The sequence below is a fragment of the Protopterus annectens genome, chromosome 1.part0 (assembly GCF_019279795.1).
Source record: "Protopterus annectens isolate FY-2018-M chromosome 1.part0, PAN1.0, whole genome shotgun sequence".
NCBI classification, from domain to species: Eukaryota; Metazoa; Chordata; order Ceratodontiformes; family Protopteridae; genus Protopterus; species Protopterus annectens.
The window spans coordinates 508,455,094-508,475,217 of NC_056725.1; the positions used below are offsets into that span (position 1 = coordinate 508,455,094).

At 36.7% G+C, this 20,124-nt stretch overlaps 1 protein-coding gene across 2 annotated transcripts in view; it reads right to left on the reverse strand.

The window, feature by feature from the left end:
• Nucleotides 1–20,124, reverse strand: part of AARS2 (alanyl-tRNA synthetase 2, mitochondrial) — a 1,016,815-nt gene that overhangs the window by 910,828 nt on the left and 85,863 nt on the right. Inside the window, exon 3 of one of the 2 annotated variants that reach the window (XM_044060935.1) lies at nucleotides 14,609–14,754. In XM_044060935.1, the coding sequence (XP_043916870.1) occupies nucleotides 14,609–14,754 (146 nt within the window). Of the gene's footprint in view, nucleotides 1–14,604; nucleotides 14,755–20,124 lie in introns of both variants that reach the window. The other variant, XM_044060942.1, reaches the window with a different exon arrangement.

Sequence of the window (20,124 nt, forward strand, 5' to 3'; positions counted from 1 at the left end):
TCAGAGGTGTCCCTACCAGGGACATCCTAGAAGCTGCTACCTGGAGTTCTGTACATACTTTCACCAAGCATTACCATTTGCCAATTTTCTCTAAATCCAGAGCTGGTTTTGCCACTGCAGTCTTGCAGGGCCTTATAGCTGGTCCTAATCCTATCTAAATTCCTTCTCCCATCCTTAGCTTTGGGAATCTACCCAAATGTGATGACTGCAACAGTGAAACACAAAGAACACAGTACAGTTGTGTACACTTACCATAAATGTAGATGCTCGAGTGTATTCACTGTTGCAGTCCTGGTTACCTCCCTCCAGCCTCCTGTCTTCTTTTGGCTATACCTCTATTCCCCTTTACTTTGCTTAAAAGCTTTTTGGTGTATTTGCTTTTTTGTTGGAGGTATAACCTTGTATATATATATATATATATATATATATATATATACACACACATATATATATATATATATATATTTTTTTTTTTTTTTTAAATTGCTTCCTATTAGGGGGGGCACCTGACATCTGGGGCAAGAAAAACTGATGTAATAACGACAGCTGCATGCTTTATACCCCTGACTACCTGACATCATGGAATCATGGAAGATGAGACGGCAACCGACGCAGGACCCAAGACTTTGATAATCAGGCCGACTGAGGGCTACTGCAAGCAGATAACCCAAATGTGATGACTGCAACAGTGAATACACTTGAACATCTACATTTATGGTAAGTGTACACAACTGTACTTTCTGAAAGCATTGGAAATGACTGACACTCCAAATCCAGTGCTGACATTTTGACTCCGAAAGGCTAGGAGCCGGATGGCTCAAGGAAACCAGAGTTGAAGAACTCATAATTTTTCAGATCTGATTAAGACACCACAGAGATCTCAGAACTGAGGGTCCGAAAAGTGGATCAGATCAGAGAAGGAAATACCAAGGGGTAAGTGGACAAGGGGAGGCTCATGGATCTGGTGGGAGTCAGAGCCTGGAGAACCCCTGTGTGTATATTAGCTTTGAGAAACTTCATCATCCTATCCACATCAGCATCTGAAAGGCTTCTGGAAGATCTAAGAGATGAAGTGGTGGACAGACGTCTGCAATGTCTTCGTGGAGATCCCTCCAGGAAAGGCGAAAGCAGCTGACACAAAACTGGATCCAACAGGAGCGAAGAAGTACTGATCAGAGGATACCCCGATTTTAAAATGGTCAGATACAAGATGGACTGATCCAACTTCTTATGTACTTTTGAAGGGGGATCCAATGAAAAAGCCAACATGGAAGAGCAATCAGACCACCTCTTATGGAACTCCTTTTCCTTAGAAGTTGACTCTGACTTTCCCTTGGCAGACTTTTTGGTAGGGGTTTGAGCCCCAGCAACTGACGAAGTAGAGGAAGAGGGAAGAAGGCCTCTAAAAACCAACTCGTTCCTTCAATTGTTTAAACCTCGGATATTAAAACCAGAGCAGATTGAACAATTCACTTCTAAATGAGCAGGGACTAGACAGTACACACATTCCCTGTGGGCAACTGAACTGGGAAGCTTATACCCACAGGTACATTTTGAACTCTGTAGGCTTGTCAGCCAAGCAACAATACAGTAGCTAAAACAAAAAACACTTTGCAAACTCTAAGGATAGAAAAAGGGTTTCATTTTTTCTTTTGTTTTTTTTACAGAAATAAGGAAACAAAAAGGAAAACTACCAACAATGGTAGAAAAATACTAAAATGAGTAAAGAAGCAAGAGGAATACCAATGATTGTACTTCAAGAGAGTACAGAAAATGGTAGCTAAAAAGGAAGATGAAATTAGCAGAAATTAGCTCAAAAAATTATAGGTGGGAGTTAGGAGTATAAAAGTTAAATTAAAAGCTAACCCATGAAAACAGGCTACAATGACTCCAAAACACTTGAGAGCAGTGGGATCTGCATCTGAAGCTAATGGCTGCAGACATCTGAGGTTTGCAGGACATTATGGGTAAAGGGAGGAGCTTGAGAGATCTTTGATCCGATAATCTGGTAAAAGCAGCTGAGTTAGGAGTTTCAGATCCAAACCCATCTGTTGAGGAATGAATGAAAAGGACATCAGATCAGTTGTTTGAAGACATCAAAAAAATGTCTAAGTAAATATGTCAGTAGTGATGGGAGGATATTTTAAGTGTAACTTGAAGAAAGAAAAGGGAAAACAACACAAGATATTTAGATGTTAAGGGAATTAAGCAGAATGTAAGAAAACTCACGGTTGTTGGTTGATCTTGATGCAGAGAAAGCATTTGGCAGAGTAACCTGGGACTTTATAAGCAGAATAATGGAAATATTTGCATTCCCTGATAAAATTAGAAGGCTGATTAGGAGGATATATGAGGGATCAGAGGCAAAAATTAAAGTTGGTGGGGTCCTCTCTGATAATTTGTGCTTGAGCAGAGAAACCAGGCAGGGGTGTCCTCTCTCTCCTTTATTATCTGCATTATATTTAGAACCACTGGCAAAGAAAATAGGGGACTCAGACATTAAATGATATAATTGGTATGGTAGTCAAGAAAAGCTGGCTCTTGTATGTAGGCGATATTACTTTATACCTGACAAAACCAGAAAGGGTCATTACAGTGTTGTGGAACATATTGAGACAGTTTCAAATCTTTTCAGAATAGAAAATTAAGGAAGCTAAAACAAAGGCAACAGCAGAAAATTATGTACCCACATACAAATTGGTTCAACAATATCCCTATGTACAGGGACATGATAAAATTAATTTAGGAGTATGGATTAAAAATGATTTCATTGTGGCAGCTAAAGGAGATGTGGGAAGACAAAAAACAAACTGGTAAAAGAACAGGAACCAATACTAAACCAAGACAACCTAACCACAAGACCAAAAGTGTAAGATAGATTTAATATAAAGTGCTTTTCGTCACTGTTGTACAATAACTTCTTCAGATAAACAAAGAGTTCTCATAACATTTTAAATAGTAGTTGCTGTAAAATCACATGGTAAATATCTTCCAATCAACAAAAATTACTACAATTGAACTTGTAGTTAAAGCGACAGCACAAGAATCACTTTTACATCTCAATAAACGCTGTAAATGGTATAATTATCAGACTATCACATCTAGAATGTATTACTAGATTCTCTAATATAATTTGTAAATACAAGTTGTAAAAGTAAATTATGTAATTAAAAAATGGTACATAAAAATAATACATAAAAGGGTACACATATAAAACCTGTGCCAATGTTAATACAATAGTATCATCTATTCAAGCTTTTTAACTTAAGAAGACACATGCTTCATTGAGACCCGGGTTGCAAAAAGCATTAAGTCTCAACTGCCAAACTAGTTCATGTTCCTCCAACAGTAAAGTCATGGGGCCACCTCTAACATCAGTACCAAAGGGGCTACAATGTCATCAATACCCTATGGGTTTAGTAGTAGACTCACTCTACCATCTAGAGTTAAATTCCTTGTTTGACCAACAAGGTTTTGACCTTATGCAACTTATGGTGAAACATTATACTATCCAAATTGAGGCACTGACTAAGGAAGTGTCCGATTTAAACACAGAGATTACTTCTGATGTAGACTTTCTAGGATATAAATATGATTATGAAAGGACATTTTCTAGCATAGATCAACTGCTAGAAAGGTTAAGGAACAATAAAATTTAAAAAAATGAAGCGTGACCGTTTAGCTTACAGTAATGGCACAGCATATCCCAGACCATCAACGGCCCATGTGTGGGCACCTAACGAAGTTAACAATCTTGCTCAACAGGAGAATACCAATCCTGTCATCATTGAGGAAGTGGGTGATGGTGGTCCAGATGCTAATACAATAAGACGCAGTGAATGCATCTGTAACCAGAACATTGCCTGCCCTGTTGTTTACCAATAAGAGGACAGGGGGGTAAACAACAACGAAAAATTTCACAATGCCAAACATCCTGGAGCAATCCCAAAGAGGCAACATTATCAAAATCAAAAGAACAAACATCGTAACAGAAGCAGATGATAGCACAGGACTGTAATTTTAATGTAAACATTGTGAAAAATTCTGCTGGTGACTTCAATATTTTCAATTATTCTTCTATCAGTATAGATCCAGTCCTTATGGATCTTCTTGCAAAGGGCAATACTTTTGTCCATAGTAGACGTATGAACATTGCACAGACCATCTTGGATTTAAAATGTTTTTTTTTAGGAAGCTTAACCTCGCTGTTTTATTTGGTAATACTATTGACAAAGATCAGACTTTTAGGATTCATAGCATATTTAACCCCCCACTACACCCGGTACTGAACATCTTTGAGAATGTTTGTGAACTAGATTTGAGGCATATGGCACTCCCTCACAATTTCATTAATAGTTAGTTTAGAAAAAATAATGTCACCTATGAAGAATGGTTAGCTTTACAAGCACGAAGATGTTCACAAGTGAGGGCTGTTAAACCTGATAAAGGTGGGGGTTAGATATCTTTAATTTTGTAGATTATAATACCAGAATGAAAATGGTTTTGAACAGTGATGCATACTCTAGAGCATCACTAAACGAAATGAACATAGCCCAAAACCGGTTATTTAAACAATTTGTTTATTGAAGCAAAAACTGACATAGATATGTACAACTACATGACAATACTATGTCCTAAAACACCTGTATTGTTTGGCATTCCTAAGGTACACAAAGATGTACTAAATCTACCTAGGAGACCTCTTATAGATGGGAGAGGTTCCATCACATATCCCTGTGCTACGGTTGTTGACAGCATCTTACAAAAGTACTTGAAGTCTGAAACTCAGGTGTGTAAAGATTCTTGGACTTTCTTACAAGATGAATGATCTTGACTTCAATAGTGATAACTTTCTAACTACGGACGCGAAAAACCTTTAGACCTCTATTCCCAGAGGAACTCATTGACATAATTCTTACTAATAATTATTTTATTTTTAATAAGGAGTTCTATCTCCAGAAAAGAGGAGTGGCTATGGGTTCACCACGTGGGGCCAGTTTGGCCAATCTTGTTATGGCATACTGGGAAAGAGAATTTATTTTCAACAATTTCCAACACATGGCAAACCTGGTGTTCTATACCCGTTTCTTGGACGATATTTTTATCGTCTTTAGAGGGGATGCTATACAGGCACAGACATTTGTTGAATATTTAAACCAAACAACTGATTTTTTTGAATTTACATGAAATTTAGCTGTGTGTCTAAGATTACCTTGATATTAGGTTGAGTAAGGATGTTGTGAATGAAAGACTTGTTTCTAAAATTTTTAGGAAACATACTTGTAACTCCTTTCTCCATTTCACAAGTTGTCACCCTTTTTCACAAAAACGCTCTATTGTTAAGGGTCAATTAATCAGAGCAGCCAAAATGGTCTCATTAAACAGTGACTGTCATTGAACGTAATTTTCTTAGTAATATGCTCCAACAGAGAGGGTACCCCATTGACCTTATTAGTTCATTAGTGGATGAAGTACAACACAAAAGGTTCAATGGGGAAATCAAGCTTCAATGGGGTAATCAAGCCTATACTGTGTGGCTATCAACGCCCCTGGGTGTGAACCTAGTAGCCCCTTGATTCAGTGTACTGAGCAACAGTTAAATCTAAGTAACGATAATATAGTGCCTAATTACAGAACCAGTTTTATAACAACATACTGCAAAGATATCACTAAAGTAAGGTTCATCTTATATAAAAATTGGGAATTTATTAGTAATGAAAAATCTCTAGTGGAAAAACTAGGAAATGTATCAAAATTAGTTTTTAGAAGAGGTTCCAACCTTAAAAACTTACTGGAAAGTAAGTGTCCAAGTGTCTCTTATAGACATGCAGGTATGTATACTTGTGGTACACGCAGGATGTGTAAATTTATCGAAGTAGGAAGGTCATTAATGATTAATGAGAAGAAGTACAGCCTCAATCACAAGTTAAATTGTGATTCTAAATACATGGTGTATGTTGCAAAGTGTAAATTCTGTACAGCATTTTACGTCGGGAAGATGGAACATAGGTTCCGTGACAGAATTTATGAACATACATATGCCATTGACAAAAACAAGCATGACAACTCACTGGCTAAACATGCTCAGTTAAGTGGAGGTCACAGGTTCAACTTCAAAGTCATTGATCAGATTCAGGCTGATGTTAGAGGTGGCCCATTGACTTTACTGTTGGAGGAACGTGAACTAGTTTGGCAGTTGAGACTTAATGCTTTTTGCAACCCAGGTCTCAACGAAGCATGTAATATTACTTGTCTTCTTAAGTTAAAAAGCTTGAATAGATGATACTATTGTATTAACATTGGCACAGGTTTTATATGTGTACCCTTTTATGTATTATTTTTTATGTACCTTTTTTATTACATAATTTACTTTTACAACTTGTATTTACAAATTATATTAGAGAATCTAGTAATACATTCTAGATTTGATAATCTGATAATTATACCATTTACAGCGTTTATAGAGATGTAAAAGTGATTCTTGTGCTGTCACTTTAACTACAAGTTCAATTGTAGTAATTTTTGTTGACTGGAAGATCTTTACCATGTGATTTTACAGCAACTTCTATTTAAAATGTTATGAGAACTCTTGTTTATCTGAAGAAGTTATTGTACAACAGTGACGAAAAGCACTTATATTAAACCTATCTTACACTTTTGGTCTTGTGGTTAGGTAGTCTTTGTTTAGTATTGGAGATGTGGGAAGAGACTAAACAAAAGATAATACAAAAACTAAGAAAATGGAAGCTCTGTTATATAGTATCGATAGTAAGATACAAGCAGTTAAAAATGTTTTAGTCCGCAAATCAACCAGAGAAGTAGTGGATAGCAACTAATAAAGAGATGAAGAATTTTATCTGGGAGGGAAAGATGGAAGGTCAAGTGGGAATAAGCTTATTCTTCCACTAGAACAAGGCGGATTAGGACTACCAGATTTTAAGGGGTATTCCAGAGCAACAGTTGAGGCTCCCATACACAAGCAGAAAACTATAATCCCATACACAAGCAGAAAACTATAATCCAAAGTGGAAAGAGATGACGAAACGGCGGGAAGCTCAAGAAACAAGGAGAGACTAGGATTTTTGATGAATACCTTTAAGGAGAATAATAATCATACAGAATATTATAATCATAAGGTAGCAGAAAGTATTCTAAGAACTAAGCCAACATGGGAATGGAGAAAGGAGATTCTGCCGATAGGGATGACTGCAACTGGGGATACAGAGAACAGGGAAGAGGAGACTGGAATTTATTGGAGAAAACTGGCAAAGGAACCAAGTTACTGGGAGGAAATAACTAGACAGGGAAAGGTAACAGAATGGGAAGATGCCAAGAACGTATTTGAACTGCAGGTTAGAGATTGCCTTCCCTATCAAGGATTGATATCAGAGTATCAGCAAACAGAAAGAAATACGGGGGTCCTAAGGGAAAGACCAGCACTGGTAGAGATTTTAGTAGAATCCACAACAGAAGTTGCCATTAAGAAAGGAATAATTAGTACAGCATATAAAATATTGCATGATAACTATAAGAATCAGAGGAGTTCAGAAAAGATTTGGAAGAGAGACTGCAGAAGTAATTCACAAAGAAACAATGGGGGATGTATGTATGTCTCCCAGATATGCAGCAATTTCTAGAAGATTTAGGATCTTTGATTGGAAGTGTTTACATAGGTATTTTTATACCCACAGTAGACTCCAAATAATTTTTCCTCAGGTAGACAGCAAATATTGGAGGTGTGATGCAGAAGAAAAGGTAACTGGGAATACATTTTCTGGGAGTGTAATGAGTTGGCAGACTTTAAAAGATTCCCTGCAAACTGATCTGTCAGAGATATTACCTGCAAATTGGTGTAACTAAAGAAATTATTTTTTTGAACTATGATACAGAATCGGAAATTGCCTACACATAGTAAGGCCTTGCTAAGTTCAATTATGATGACTGCCAAAAAACAATTGCTAGAAAATGGAAATCAAAGTCTAAAGCAACTTTAACAGACGTATGATATAAAGAGATAAAACAACTGGAAATAGGATCTTTAATAAGGGGTAGGAACAAATTACATAAAAAGATATGGGAATTGTGGGATTAAAACATGCAGAACAGGAACGAGGTTTAATATAAGTCAGGATTTGAATCAGCTATGTAATGTGTTGATTGACAATGACTGGATATATTATAACTGATGCACAATGTTTGCAGCTAATTAATAAAATGAGATTTAAAAATTAAACAGAGAATGGACATATAAAAAGATCAAGGTTAAAACTGATTATGTATTTTACTCTAAAGACAGAAAAAAACTAACTGGGAGAACAGCTGGTACAATTTTCAGATCACAGAGCAGTATGGGCTAGAATAGGGGAAGATGAAACAATAAAGGAGGTGAAAGAGATTAACTGCAGTGTTTAAAAAGGAGGAATATCATTCATAAATAAATATTATATAAAGATAATAGGGCAATGAGACCACTTTATAAAAAAATAGACAGTGGTGGGTAGTATACAAGTACAGAAATATATTTAAAAATGAAAATAAAAAGTAATATGAATAAAAGAAAGTTTACAGAAATGAGAGACAAAGAAGTGACAAAAATGACAAAATAAGTGAAACAGAAAAACAATGTATGAAAATAGTAAAAAAGTTCCCCCTTATTTACTAAAAGACGTAAAACTGACAGAAGGCTGGATGCTATCTTACAAGGTAAAGAAGACAAAATACAAACAAGAAGACATTATGGAGGCAGTAGGAAATATTGCAGAGAAAATGCATGAAAAAGATGAAATAGATGGGCAAGAAGAATGGAAAGTGAAAAAATATCTGAAAAAGTAATGATTTTTTTTTTTAAGAAAATGATTTAATAACAGAAGAAATATAAAAGAAGGTATGAATGAATCACAGCCAGGATTAGATGGTGTTAAGTTACAAGTATTATAAGGACATGAATAAAGATGAAAGAGTTTTTTTTTTTTTTTTTTTTTTTTTTAATTAAACTAATGGATGAAGGAAGGCATAATGGAAGACGGCATGTGGTGGAGTGATAAAAATTTATATGGGAAAAGGATAAAAGAAAAGATATTAAAAAATGGAGTTCTATAACACTACAGACTATTAACTTTAAAATATTCAGGAAAATAATACAAAAAAAGGATGGAGAAAGTATGGTTTGTAGTAGTATATTTATGATACAAATGGAAGAAAGGTGAGAGAAATGTTAATTATAGTAAAAATAGTAGTAGAAATTATACTGAAAGAAAATAAAGATAACTGATAGCATGAGATGTTGCTAAAGCATCAGATAAAATGATATATGAATCAATGTGGCAGATTTTAGAGGTATATGGTACAGGAGAAAAATAACATAATAAAGAAATGTTATGAAAATTCATGGGTACAAGTTATGATAAATGAAGAGATGGGGGAAAATAGTATTAAGAGAGAAGTAAAACAGGGCTGCCCAATGAGTGTATGCTTATTTGTTTAGTAATTAATGTAGTACAGACATGTATGTATGAAAATAGAAAAGCAGGATGTGAAAAGAAAAGAAATGTTATATTATCAGTATGTATGACATGCAGATGATTTAATATGAATAACAAAAAATAAGGGATGGATAAGTAAGGTTGTAATACTGATACAAAAGCTGGCATGCAGTTAAACAAAATGAAGTATAAGGGATTTGGTAAGATAAAAAAATAAATGGAATACATTTCACAGGAAAGAAAAAGATTTTGAGAGAGACATTTGGCGAGTACGAAAGTGTAATAAAATCAATGGTGAGAGGTACTGGAACAAATAAAAGCATTGTTAGCTTGGTGGAAAAGTTTTCATTTATAATTCAGAAAAAAAATATGCTGAATACTTGAGTAATCAGAAAAATAAACACATTTAGGGGAAATACATAGGTTTCCCACTCAATGATTTTTCTTTTAGTTTCATTTAGGTCTCAAGACTGAATCCAGTGAGAATAATGAATAAAAAAAGGTGGTGGTGGTGGTTTCAATTAAAAAAAAAAAAAAACACACACACAAGGTACGTTTAGTATCTATACATTTATTTTAAATAATGCAAAAAGGTAAAAGAGATGAAAAGGAATGATGCACAAGATTACATAAACAAAATAAAAATATATGAGAATAAAAAAACAAGAAAAAGAGAAGAAAATGGGACAGGATAGAAACAAAAGAATATGACAACAAAATGAAATGACGAAGTTAAATTTAAGCGAGGTTGATTGGAAAAGAATGGTAAAACATGATTTTAGAATGTTATGGCATAGATGGCACGGTAGATACCATTGATGCCTCACATCAACAGATTCCCTGGTTTGATTCTTGGCTGGGGTGTCTTCTATGTGGAGTCTGCATGCCCTCCCTTTGTGTGGGTATCCTCCAGTTTACTCCCATATTCCAAAGAGATGCAGAAGGTGGACTGGACACACTAAATTGGCCACAGGTGTAAGCGTTCATGCAAGTGCGTGGTGTGGATGAACTACTGTGGCAGGACTAGACACCTGATGTAACCATTGGCTCTAAATGATTGTCACTGTTGAAGTGAAACCCCAACCCCATTTGCAAAAAATGGGTTGTGGATGGATGGATGAATTAAAATGAAATTATGGAAGTTAAAAGTGAGGCTGATGGGAAAAGAATGGCATAACATGATTTTAGAAAAAAATGCATTTATCCATGGAAGGGAGATCAAAAGAGAATGAAAAAGTCAATAAAAAGACAGAAGCAAAATGTCTGAAAGTTTTCAACAGTAGAGGATTTTTTGTGGAAAATTTTATAAGACAAGTTTCTGGTGAAAGGAAATAGGAAATATAAGGGGATGGAGAAACAATGTGTTAGCTGCAGTGAAACAAAGCACTGTTTTTGGACTGCAATAAAGAATAAAAAATGTTGGGAAAAGTTTTAAAATGAATAGAGATAGTAAGAATTTAAATGTATAAATGTAACACAGGGGAAGTATGATAAAGTAAGGAAATGCGATATTGATAAATGGGATAAAGTACTACTTGTGAAAATGTGAGAATTTGATCTATGAGGAAAACAAAATGAAGAGGATGCTGTATTACCTGAAATAATATGACGGCATTGAAAGAAAGGATGGGGGGGGGGGGTTAAATATACAAGAATAAAAGAAACAGAACTGTAAGCTATTTTGTGTTGATAGCTTGCAAATAATCTTAAGTATGAATATAAAATACGTGCATGTAAATAATTGATATAACATTTTGTTACACAGTATAAAAATGAATGTAAATGTTGATAAAGCACTCCTACTCTTGTCGATAAATGCCATGGGCTCTTCCACTTCTAACTGAGCTAGCATCAGCTCAGGTGGATGGTGCCTCAGTTTAACATCTCATACGAAGGCCAGCACACTCAGGAGTGCAGTAACCCCCTTATGCTGCACTGGTTATCTGCACTGGAAAATGAATCCAAGCACAGGGATATGAATACTTTATGATCTTCCAGCACCAAAGGCAAGTTTGCTACTGGTTGAGCTACTGACATCAGCATGATTACTGGGGAGTTAACAGTCAAATTACATTTTTTGCTAGCAGGTATTGTTCTAAGATGTAGTGCACTACACCTGAATGTGTAATACACTGGTCTGTAAGAAAGTGTTAAAGTGTTCTACAGCAGTACCTAGTGGTACTGTTCTAAGTACATTCCATTATGTTAAGTGTTTCATTGAAAATATCTTTGCTGAAACTGGTTGTATTCCATATTTGATTATAGATAATATGTTTATCTAGGGTATGTTGAATTCTAATGGCATATGCTGTTATGTGGTCACTTATGCTGACAGGCAGCTACTTTTGTCAGTTTGTCGGGTTTGCTTCTAAGGATCCAGTCTAATATTGAGTGCCTCTCTGAAGTTTTGATTCTAGTAGGTGTTATTAACTGTTTGAAGTTGTACAAGTTTATGGATTCACTGAGGGTAGTAGAATTTATGATTTGCCAGTCTATATTTAAGTCTCCAAATATTATACTTTAATGGTTAATTTGTTGGGATATCCAATACAGAATATTTTCATCATTATCAATGTTATTCTCTGGTGGTACATAAATTGCTATTAAACAGTTTTCATATTGCTGATTTTTAGGAGTGTTATCAAAGTTCAGTACTGTTAAATGCGGATATTTCTTGTGGAAGTAAGGTGATTGTTAGGGAATTTTTACAGATTATTGCTACACCACTTGCACGCTTGTTTTTTCTGTCAAGCCTGAGTATATTATATCCTGGGGGTGGACTCATTATCCTTTTATGTATTTTTTTAACCAGGTTTCACCAGCTATGACTACATCAAGAGTGTATGTGGCAAGGTAGGCATGTATGTCATAGATTTTACTGCCCGTTTTTTTTAGATTCATACTCAGTAAGGTGAGTTTGGGTTCTGTTTTTTTGTTGAGAAATATTAGACAACTGGTTTATTTTGGGGTTTGAAGTAATGTTTTTATGAACAGTGGGACCAGGGTTGGGGTAAACAGCTCCACTAAATTTTTTAAATTGATATTTTACAAACAGAAGAGTGTGGCCAGTTATATTTTGCTCTTGGTTTGGTATCAGATCATAAATTTGGATACTTAGTGTTAAAATGTTTGTATATAAATAAATCAGATGTGGTTTGTTTGTAGAGATAGTGAGCTATGGAGAAAGACAGGCTGGGTAGATATTGATATTCTTTGTGAGGACTGGTTGAAGTATTTGAAGTAGGCGGATTTGATAACTGGGGATGAAGGCTAGTAGACTTAGAAGAAATTGTAGAATCATCTGAATTAGGGGCATATTATTTAATGTTGGCTTTGTCTTTGCTGTGAATTAGGAATAGAAAATGTTAGGCGGGTACTGAGTTGGTTGTAGAGATGTAATGTGATAGTTACATTATACGGGGCAAAGAGCAGAACAGTTTGAAAAAAAGAGTCTTGGGTGGCAAACTAGAGTGGGTACTACTACTGGGATAATTTTTTTTTGGGGAGGGAACCAATGGAATTGGTTTGTGGGATATGTGGGTGGTGCTATGGAAGTATAAATGTAGAGTAAGTGGGGATGGGGGCACACAAAGTGTGTTGAAAACTTGGCAAAGAGAAAAACAGTGACTGAACTTCAGCCACAGATCTGCTGTGAGAAATAAGTAAAATTAAAAATTCAGTTTAAAAGGCCTCTGTGCTGGTAGATGAAACTCTTGATTTTGTTGCTCTAGGACACAGTTTTAGTAAGAGAGAGTTAGTCCAATATCTGCTTAACCTGCCTAGTTTTGATATACAACACGAAAAATTGCACTTCACTGTTTGAACAATTGTGCAATGGTAAGGAGGTTTCTATGGAGTTTGAATCACAAAGAAAAAAGCTACCCCCCCCCCCCCAAAGATCAGCAAAACATTGAGAAAAATTAAGCCAAAATGCAGAACTGCAGCTCTGGAAAAACACAGGCTCAAAACTGAAACTGGTTACACAAGCGTCTGGAGCGAAGGAAAAATAAACAATGAAGGGAGACAGTGGACTGCTAAAAACAATCAATGGAGCACAGTTGAAGAAAAGTACTGCTATGGTCTAAGAAAATGGAGCTATTATAGTGGACAAAGATCTTTGTTCTAGGCTACCAAAATATTTATAATTTACATAAAAACATAGCCCACAGAATGGTGTTCCAACTGCGGATGCCACTGTTACATACTTATCTATTTGCTTGCAGGGACACTTCTACATAAAAATAAAAACACACTTTTCTAGCTTAGAGAAGCAGTTGAGTGCACTAGGTCAATGGCGACTGTGCACAAATACTGGCTCAGAGCTGAAAGTGGTTTAATAACTATCTATCTTGGGCAAGGAGAACTAAGAATGGAAAGGAGACCAAAGGTGATTTCCTTGAAGGCATGTAGTTCCACTGAAGAAAGACAGGAGGATATAAATAAGGGGAGTGGCAAGTGTAGAAGTGAAGAAATATAAGAGAAAATAGTCTGCGTAAGAGTAAATGACAGTATCTGTTAGCAAGTAGAGAGTAAAAGCAGACTAGCAGGACGTCTGTGTAGGGGGATCTACAGACTGTAAGGTCATTGCTTACAAACTAGGGCACTAAAGCACTTGTCTTCAAAGTAGTCACTGTGCAGGCTAAAATACACTCAAAAGACTAGCTGCCTAACACTTACTTAAAGCACAAGGGCAGAGATGGTACAAAGTTTGTCCCAAATGAATTTATGGGTGAAATGAGTGGACTCATACTGCCTTTTGGATGAGAAGGCAGTGTGTATGCTTTAGGGATATTTCCAATGAGCCCCGTAACTCCCTTGCACCCTGTCAGAGAGGGAAAGGGAAGGAAGGAATGAAACCAATTCTAAATGTGGACTATCTCAAACACAGCATGCACATAATCCTCAGCAAAGACCATGCCCAACAGTGTCATGAGGCCAGATCTAAACAAAAACTAAATGTCTGCCTCCAAATGCGTTTCCAATCCCAATTAATTGATCACTTAGTCTAAGAACCATTTCTCAATGGGTTAAAGCAAGCCTACTGTACAGCTATTTTTTTGTCATCCAAAATAAAAAGATGCATTGGTAGCCAGACCTGGCCATGCCATCTTTGTATCCTTACCTACCCAATGGTGAGCCAGATCTCCCTGCTTTCTGTATCAGGGCTGAGTCCCAGTGCTGCATCTCCCCCAAAATATGTCACATACAGTCGTTCTTTGGGGATTCCATACACCTGTGTTAACAGCTCCCATGCCATGGAACATGCTTTTTCCTAAAAAGAGATAAAGTAAAATATCATAGTACTTCATTTCAATTAAAGTTACCTCCTGAGAAAAGTTAGACTGTACATGAAAACTTGTTTTTATGGTTGTCGTTCAAAGCCTTACCACCCAATGTCGCAGACAACTACAATAACAGGTTTGTCTAATGTAAGTCTTTTCATACAGCCATGAACATTGCATTTTTATTGCATATATTGCTTTGTATAAGGTCTTGTCCAATACATGCACGTTTAATAAATGTATTTCAGACTTTACTTATATTTGTATATCACAGTAGTGCACTAATGAATACTAACCAATTTCAGGCTCAGCCTGAGTGAAATAAAAACATTTAACAAACAAAACACAGAAATGTACGCAATAACAGAATGATTCAGACTAATTACCTAGAAACAAAAACTGCGTATATATATTCCAGTGAACAAGATATTGCAATGTAGGAGGACTTCCAAGATGACTACAGACTGAGTAACAGCTTAATACTAGCTCTCCTAGTGTGAAACAGAAACTTAGCAGAAAAACGCTAGTGGACCTATACTTCTGGGATAATTTCAGTAACTGGCTAGTAAGTGCACTGACTGGATGCCAGGAAAAAAAAAAGAAAGAAATACAGAAGACCTGAAGGAAAATCAGCCACAAAAGGTAAGGAAAAACACTGACTGGGAAAAGTACTGCAGCTGTTCAGCAAAAAGCAGTGCAAGCTCCAGACATGACTTCCAGTAACCTAGAGGAAAGGTCAACACAACTGCACACATACCCGATTAAAATTAACAAAATACTACTGGAGTATATAAACTTAAATGACAAAAGGCTGGAAAAAATGGAAGAAGCTTTAAACAAATATTCAGATAAGGTGATAAAACCACAAAACCCAGAGGCTGAAATGAATAAAAGGCTGCCTAAATATGAGACTGCACAAGAAGCAATATTAAAAAAAATAATAGAATTAGTGGACAGTGCACCATACCAGAGAAACTAGAAGAAACAGACTGTATTAATTTTATGAAAGCACAAATAAAGAACTGGACTGGAATTCCACAACAGGAATTGTTAATTGAAAGGGCAGATCATGTGCAGAGCTTGATCCAGCACTAGGCAACCTAGGCAGTTGCCTACAGCCCACTGCCTATGAGAAGCCCCCACTAGCTGGGGGTGGGCCTCACTGGTCAGATGGGGCTGCCACAACATTTATTTTTTAACTAAAAAGTAAAAAAAATACATGTCCTTTTTAAGGACGCTCTTCTGTAAAAACACTATCATATCCGTGTGTGTGTGTGTGTGTGTGTGTGTGTGTGTGTGTGTGTGTATACTGTTTGTTGCTTGCTTCTTCTTCAAATTCCAAACACAGAATTTAATCCACAATGTTCATGCAAAGAAAATCAATGAATATATCAGTGGTGCAGCGGTAGCGTTGTTGCCTCACAGCAAAAGGTTCTGCTGTTCGATTCTCGGCTGGAGTGCGGGGAGTGCCTTCTGTGCGGAGTCTGCATGTCCTCCCCATGCTCGAGTTGTGTTCTGAAAGACATGCGTGAATGGGCATGCCTTCATTGAAGGTTGGGCGTCTAGCTGGCAACTCGGCACCGTAAAAATCTATTGCCAATCATTAGCGGACCAGAGTTCCGCTGTGGCGACCCCTAACCGGGAAAAGCCAAAAGACAAACAACAACATATCAGTAAGGTACTTCTTCCTGGTGAATTAAAGGGTGTGTATGTGTGTCCGCATGCAGGTGCGTATGGTTGCAGTGCACAGATGTTTGGGGATTTTGTGTTTACTTTGTTAGATCACTTATCTGATGGAACTCTGCAATTCAGCTGTTAACTTGCTTGCCAGCATCTTTAACAGTATCCCATATCCCACCACCACTGACATTTCCTTAAGTGGAATCTTTTGCATTATTGCTGCCCTCCTTGTTTTGTGTGCCAAACAGTGCCCACCTCTCATTCAGACCTTCTACTTGTACTCCATCTGTTATAGGTGGTGTCAAGTCTATATTCTTTTAGAGCTGCATCTAGACTTGAATGCCAATACAACATAAAACTTCTCCACATCCTGATAACTGTCAATGAAATATTTTACAGCTCCTTTTCTATCACACCCCCATGCATGCCTAAGCTGACTTGACACCCTCACCATTAACCCAAAAATAAGGACAGATTTTAAAAATTATTCTTATAAACTTAAGACTGTTAGAATAACAGATTTAGTGCTATCTTGCATTTTTCTGAAGAATAGGAAGTCTGAAACTCACACGCGTGTCATATTTAGCAACTTCAATTCTCTGCAGTTTGCCTGACAAACACAAATTTTAAGAGAAGTAGACCAAAAATTAAGGCAAAAATCTGGACATTCTGCAGAAATCTAGACAGCTGAGAGGTATGAGGGCCCAGACTACCTCAGTGCATTTTCAAGGAATTTTGAGTTTATAGGTTCCTATGTGTTTACTAGAGTAATGATCACAAGGGGCTTTTTAAGCCTAGCCATGCATCCCAAATCTCTGATGAGTTCTTGTACCCTTGCCAAGTGTAATCAGGGACTTGGGAGGCAAAATATTTACAATCAATCAAGGACCTGGGAGATTAACCATTTTCAGGCTGCCTGTGTCCAACAGAGACACAGGTACCAAACCAGGGATTAATTTTCTGTTCCCCATCCACCTGTCCAAGTTACACTTGAATTGAGTTATGGAGGAACTCTGCTTCACATTAACGGGGAGCCTGTTCCAGAGAAGGGGTAGTCTCTGGGATACATACTCGTCTCCCCATCAGGTCTATTTATATCACAGACAAAGTTTGCAGACTAAATAGGGTTATTCTCATGTTCTACCTTCAAGCAAGTTTGATGTTCATAGGCTCATAGCTGAATACTAGGCTAACTGCCCTAAAGGGCCATTTTAAGCCTACCCAAAGTCAGAATCAAACCTTGTATCTATGAGATAAAGAGCTTAACCATTATGCCAAATGCACCTAAATTCACCGCATTTTCAAGGAACTGTCACCTTCAGTGCAGTTTCAAAGAACTGTCAGCTTCAAGGGAAGAGAATTTACTGCGGTTCATGCCAAGTCTGTTTTTACTGTGCATCTGTTTTGTTTAGCAAATGGTTGTCACTGTCAGAACTTGAAAGTAGTGTTAGTAGCACAACAGGTAGCATACTTGCTTTTGATGCAGAAGGCTGTTGCTTCTACTCCTCACTATGTAGATGAATTGCTGACATTGTTACTTTAAGGGTGAGGAGAGACAGAGGCGCTGCTGTCCTGAGTGTGTCCTCCTTTGAATGACGGGCCTAGTAACTATGAACCATTGCTGGTTTGCCATCCACTCCTTACTGCAACATTACAGCTTACCAATTCTGTTTTTTAATGTAACATAGGCTATTTATTCTTCAAGGGCAGCAGGCATTGAATTTGTAGATGAAACACAGAAATATAAAGTGGTTTGTTCGCCACAACCACTTCATTATTTACAGATCTTTATAATGTGGAATTATTCGGATGAGTTTTACTTCTGTAGAGATTCTGCACACTGACGGAGATTGGTAGATGGCAATGACAAAAGTTTGAGTGGCTTTTTATGGTTGAAATATTCTGAAATGAGCAGTTTTATCATTATTGGTCCATACGTTTTATTTCATTGATTACTGGAAAAATGTTCAAAACTACAAATTTAAAACATACTCTAACCAAATGGTGCTGTATTATACAAGGAATATAACTTAATACAATCAAGAAGGTGAATCAAAGAACACATGCATGTACGTATGGTCCAAAAAATGTGTGCAAGAGGCCTATGGTTTGAAAACAGCCCAAAGGTAAACCTGATCCACCACTGGACAGATGCACTTCCTTTGAATGAAGGCTTCAATGCCATTTCAATTAATCCAAGTTTCAAGGGCAGAGAAGTTTCCCATTAATGCCAAGTCCGTTTTCACTGCAACACTGTATTGTTTTGTTTAGCAAATGTTTATCATTGCTTGTGTTCTAAAATTTGAAATAAAAGTTTTAAATTAAATCTAAGAAGAAAATAGTATGCACACTGACAGATTTGACCAGTCTTTATGGTAACTGGGGAGAAACAGCCAAGTAATGGGACGGGGGGGTTCTATTGTGTGAGTGTATGTGTGTTGGGCTGTGTAGTGGGGGGGGCTACTGTGTCTGCGCATGTGGCACCTCGTTCCATTACCCTGCCTGCTTAGGGCCCCATTTGACCATAACCCGGCTCTGATCATGTGTACGCTCCAAACCTGGCTATTAGAAAACAACCTAGACATTTAATAGTAAAGATGCAATTTTACCAGCAGGAGGAGCTGATGCTAAAAAAACTGTGGCAGAAAGATAAAGTATTAAAAGTAGGAGTCTGCAGAGTGTTTGTGGAGTATGACTACTCAGGGTACACCAGACAGAAGAGGAGCAACTTTAGTCCATTATTCAGGAAATGTTGAGAAGCAGGCGTGAGATTCAAACTGCTGTACCCAATGATCTTCAAAATATTTTTCCCTGGAAGGACAACAATCATTTTTTAAAGTACATGATAACAAGGAAATACAAAAGTTTGTCCAACAAAGCAAGCTGTGAAATAGGAGATTCTGATTCTTGTTCTTCTGATAATGAACACACAGAGACTATGCCAGTGAAACAGTTTCCAATGTTTCAATGGACAATGTTGAGAGAAGGGAAAAAAATAAAAGAATCAACTAGAAGAACTGAGAGTACATTGCAAAATGAAGCAGAGAGAGGATTTGGGAGACAGACATGAACAGAAATAAAACCAGTATCTTGGACACTGACAAATGTGGGATTACAAAGCAATAATTATATTCGGGAAACATGACAGAAACGAGCAAATCTGGAAATACTGGACTCTTTGGACTTTGTTAACTTGTAGGTCATTATTGTTCAGAAAAATATTTAGGAGAGGGGAGGAGGGAGAAAGTCAACCAAGTAAAACATTTTTTTCTTAATGGTACTATTTTAATAGTGCAGGATTTTCTTTGCATACTATAAAAGTAAAGTTTTCTCTGTTAAGTGTAATGAGGATACTAACGTAAATAGATGCTCCTGTGTTTTTTTTTTGTTTGTTTTTTTTTACTTCTCCCTTCTCTCTTTCTCCATGTTCAGTTTTAAGAACTGTAGGAACTGCAATGCAAAAAAAAAAAAAAAGAAGAAGAATCTGGCTAAAAGAGCATGACAAAAGAAAGAAATAGTGCACTTTTCTCATTCCTGCATAGGGGAATGACTGGATTAAGGCCCTTAGCTTGATCTAGTAACAATTTTTTAAGAGAAAGCAAGTAAATGAAAGAATATTAAGTATTTGTTCTAGCTTTTTTTCTAGTAAACGTATGCTTAGCAATTTTCTATCTAGTTCT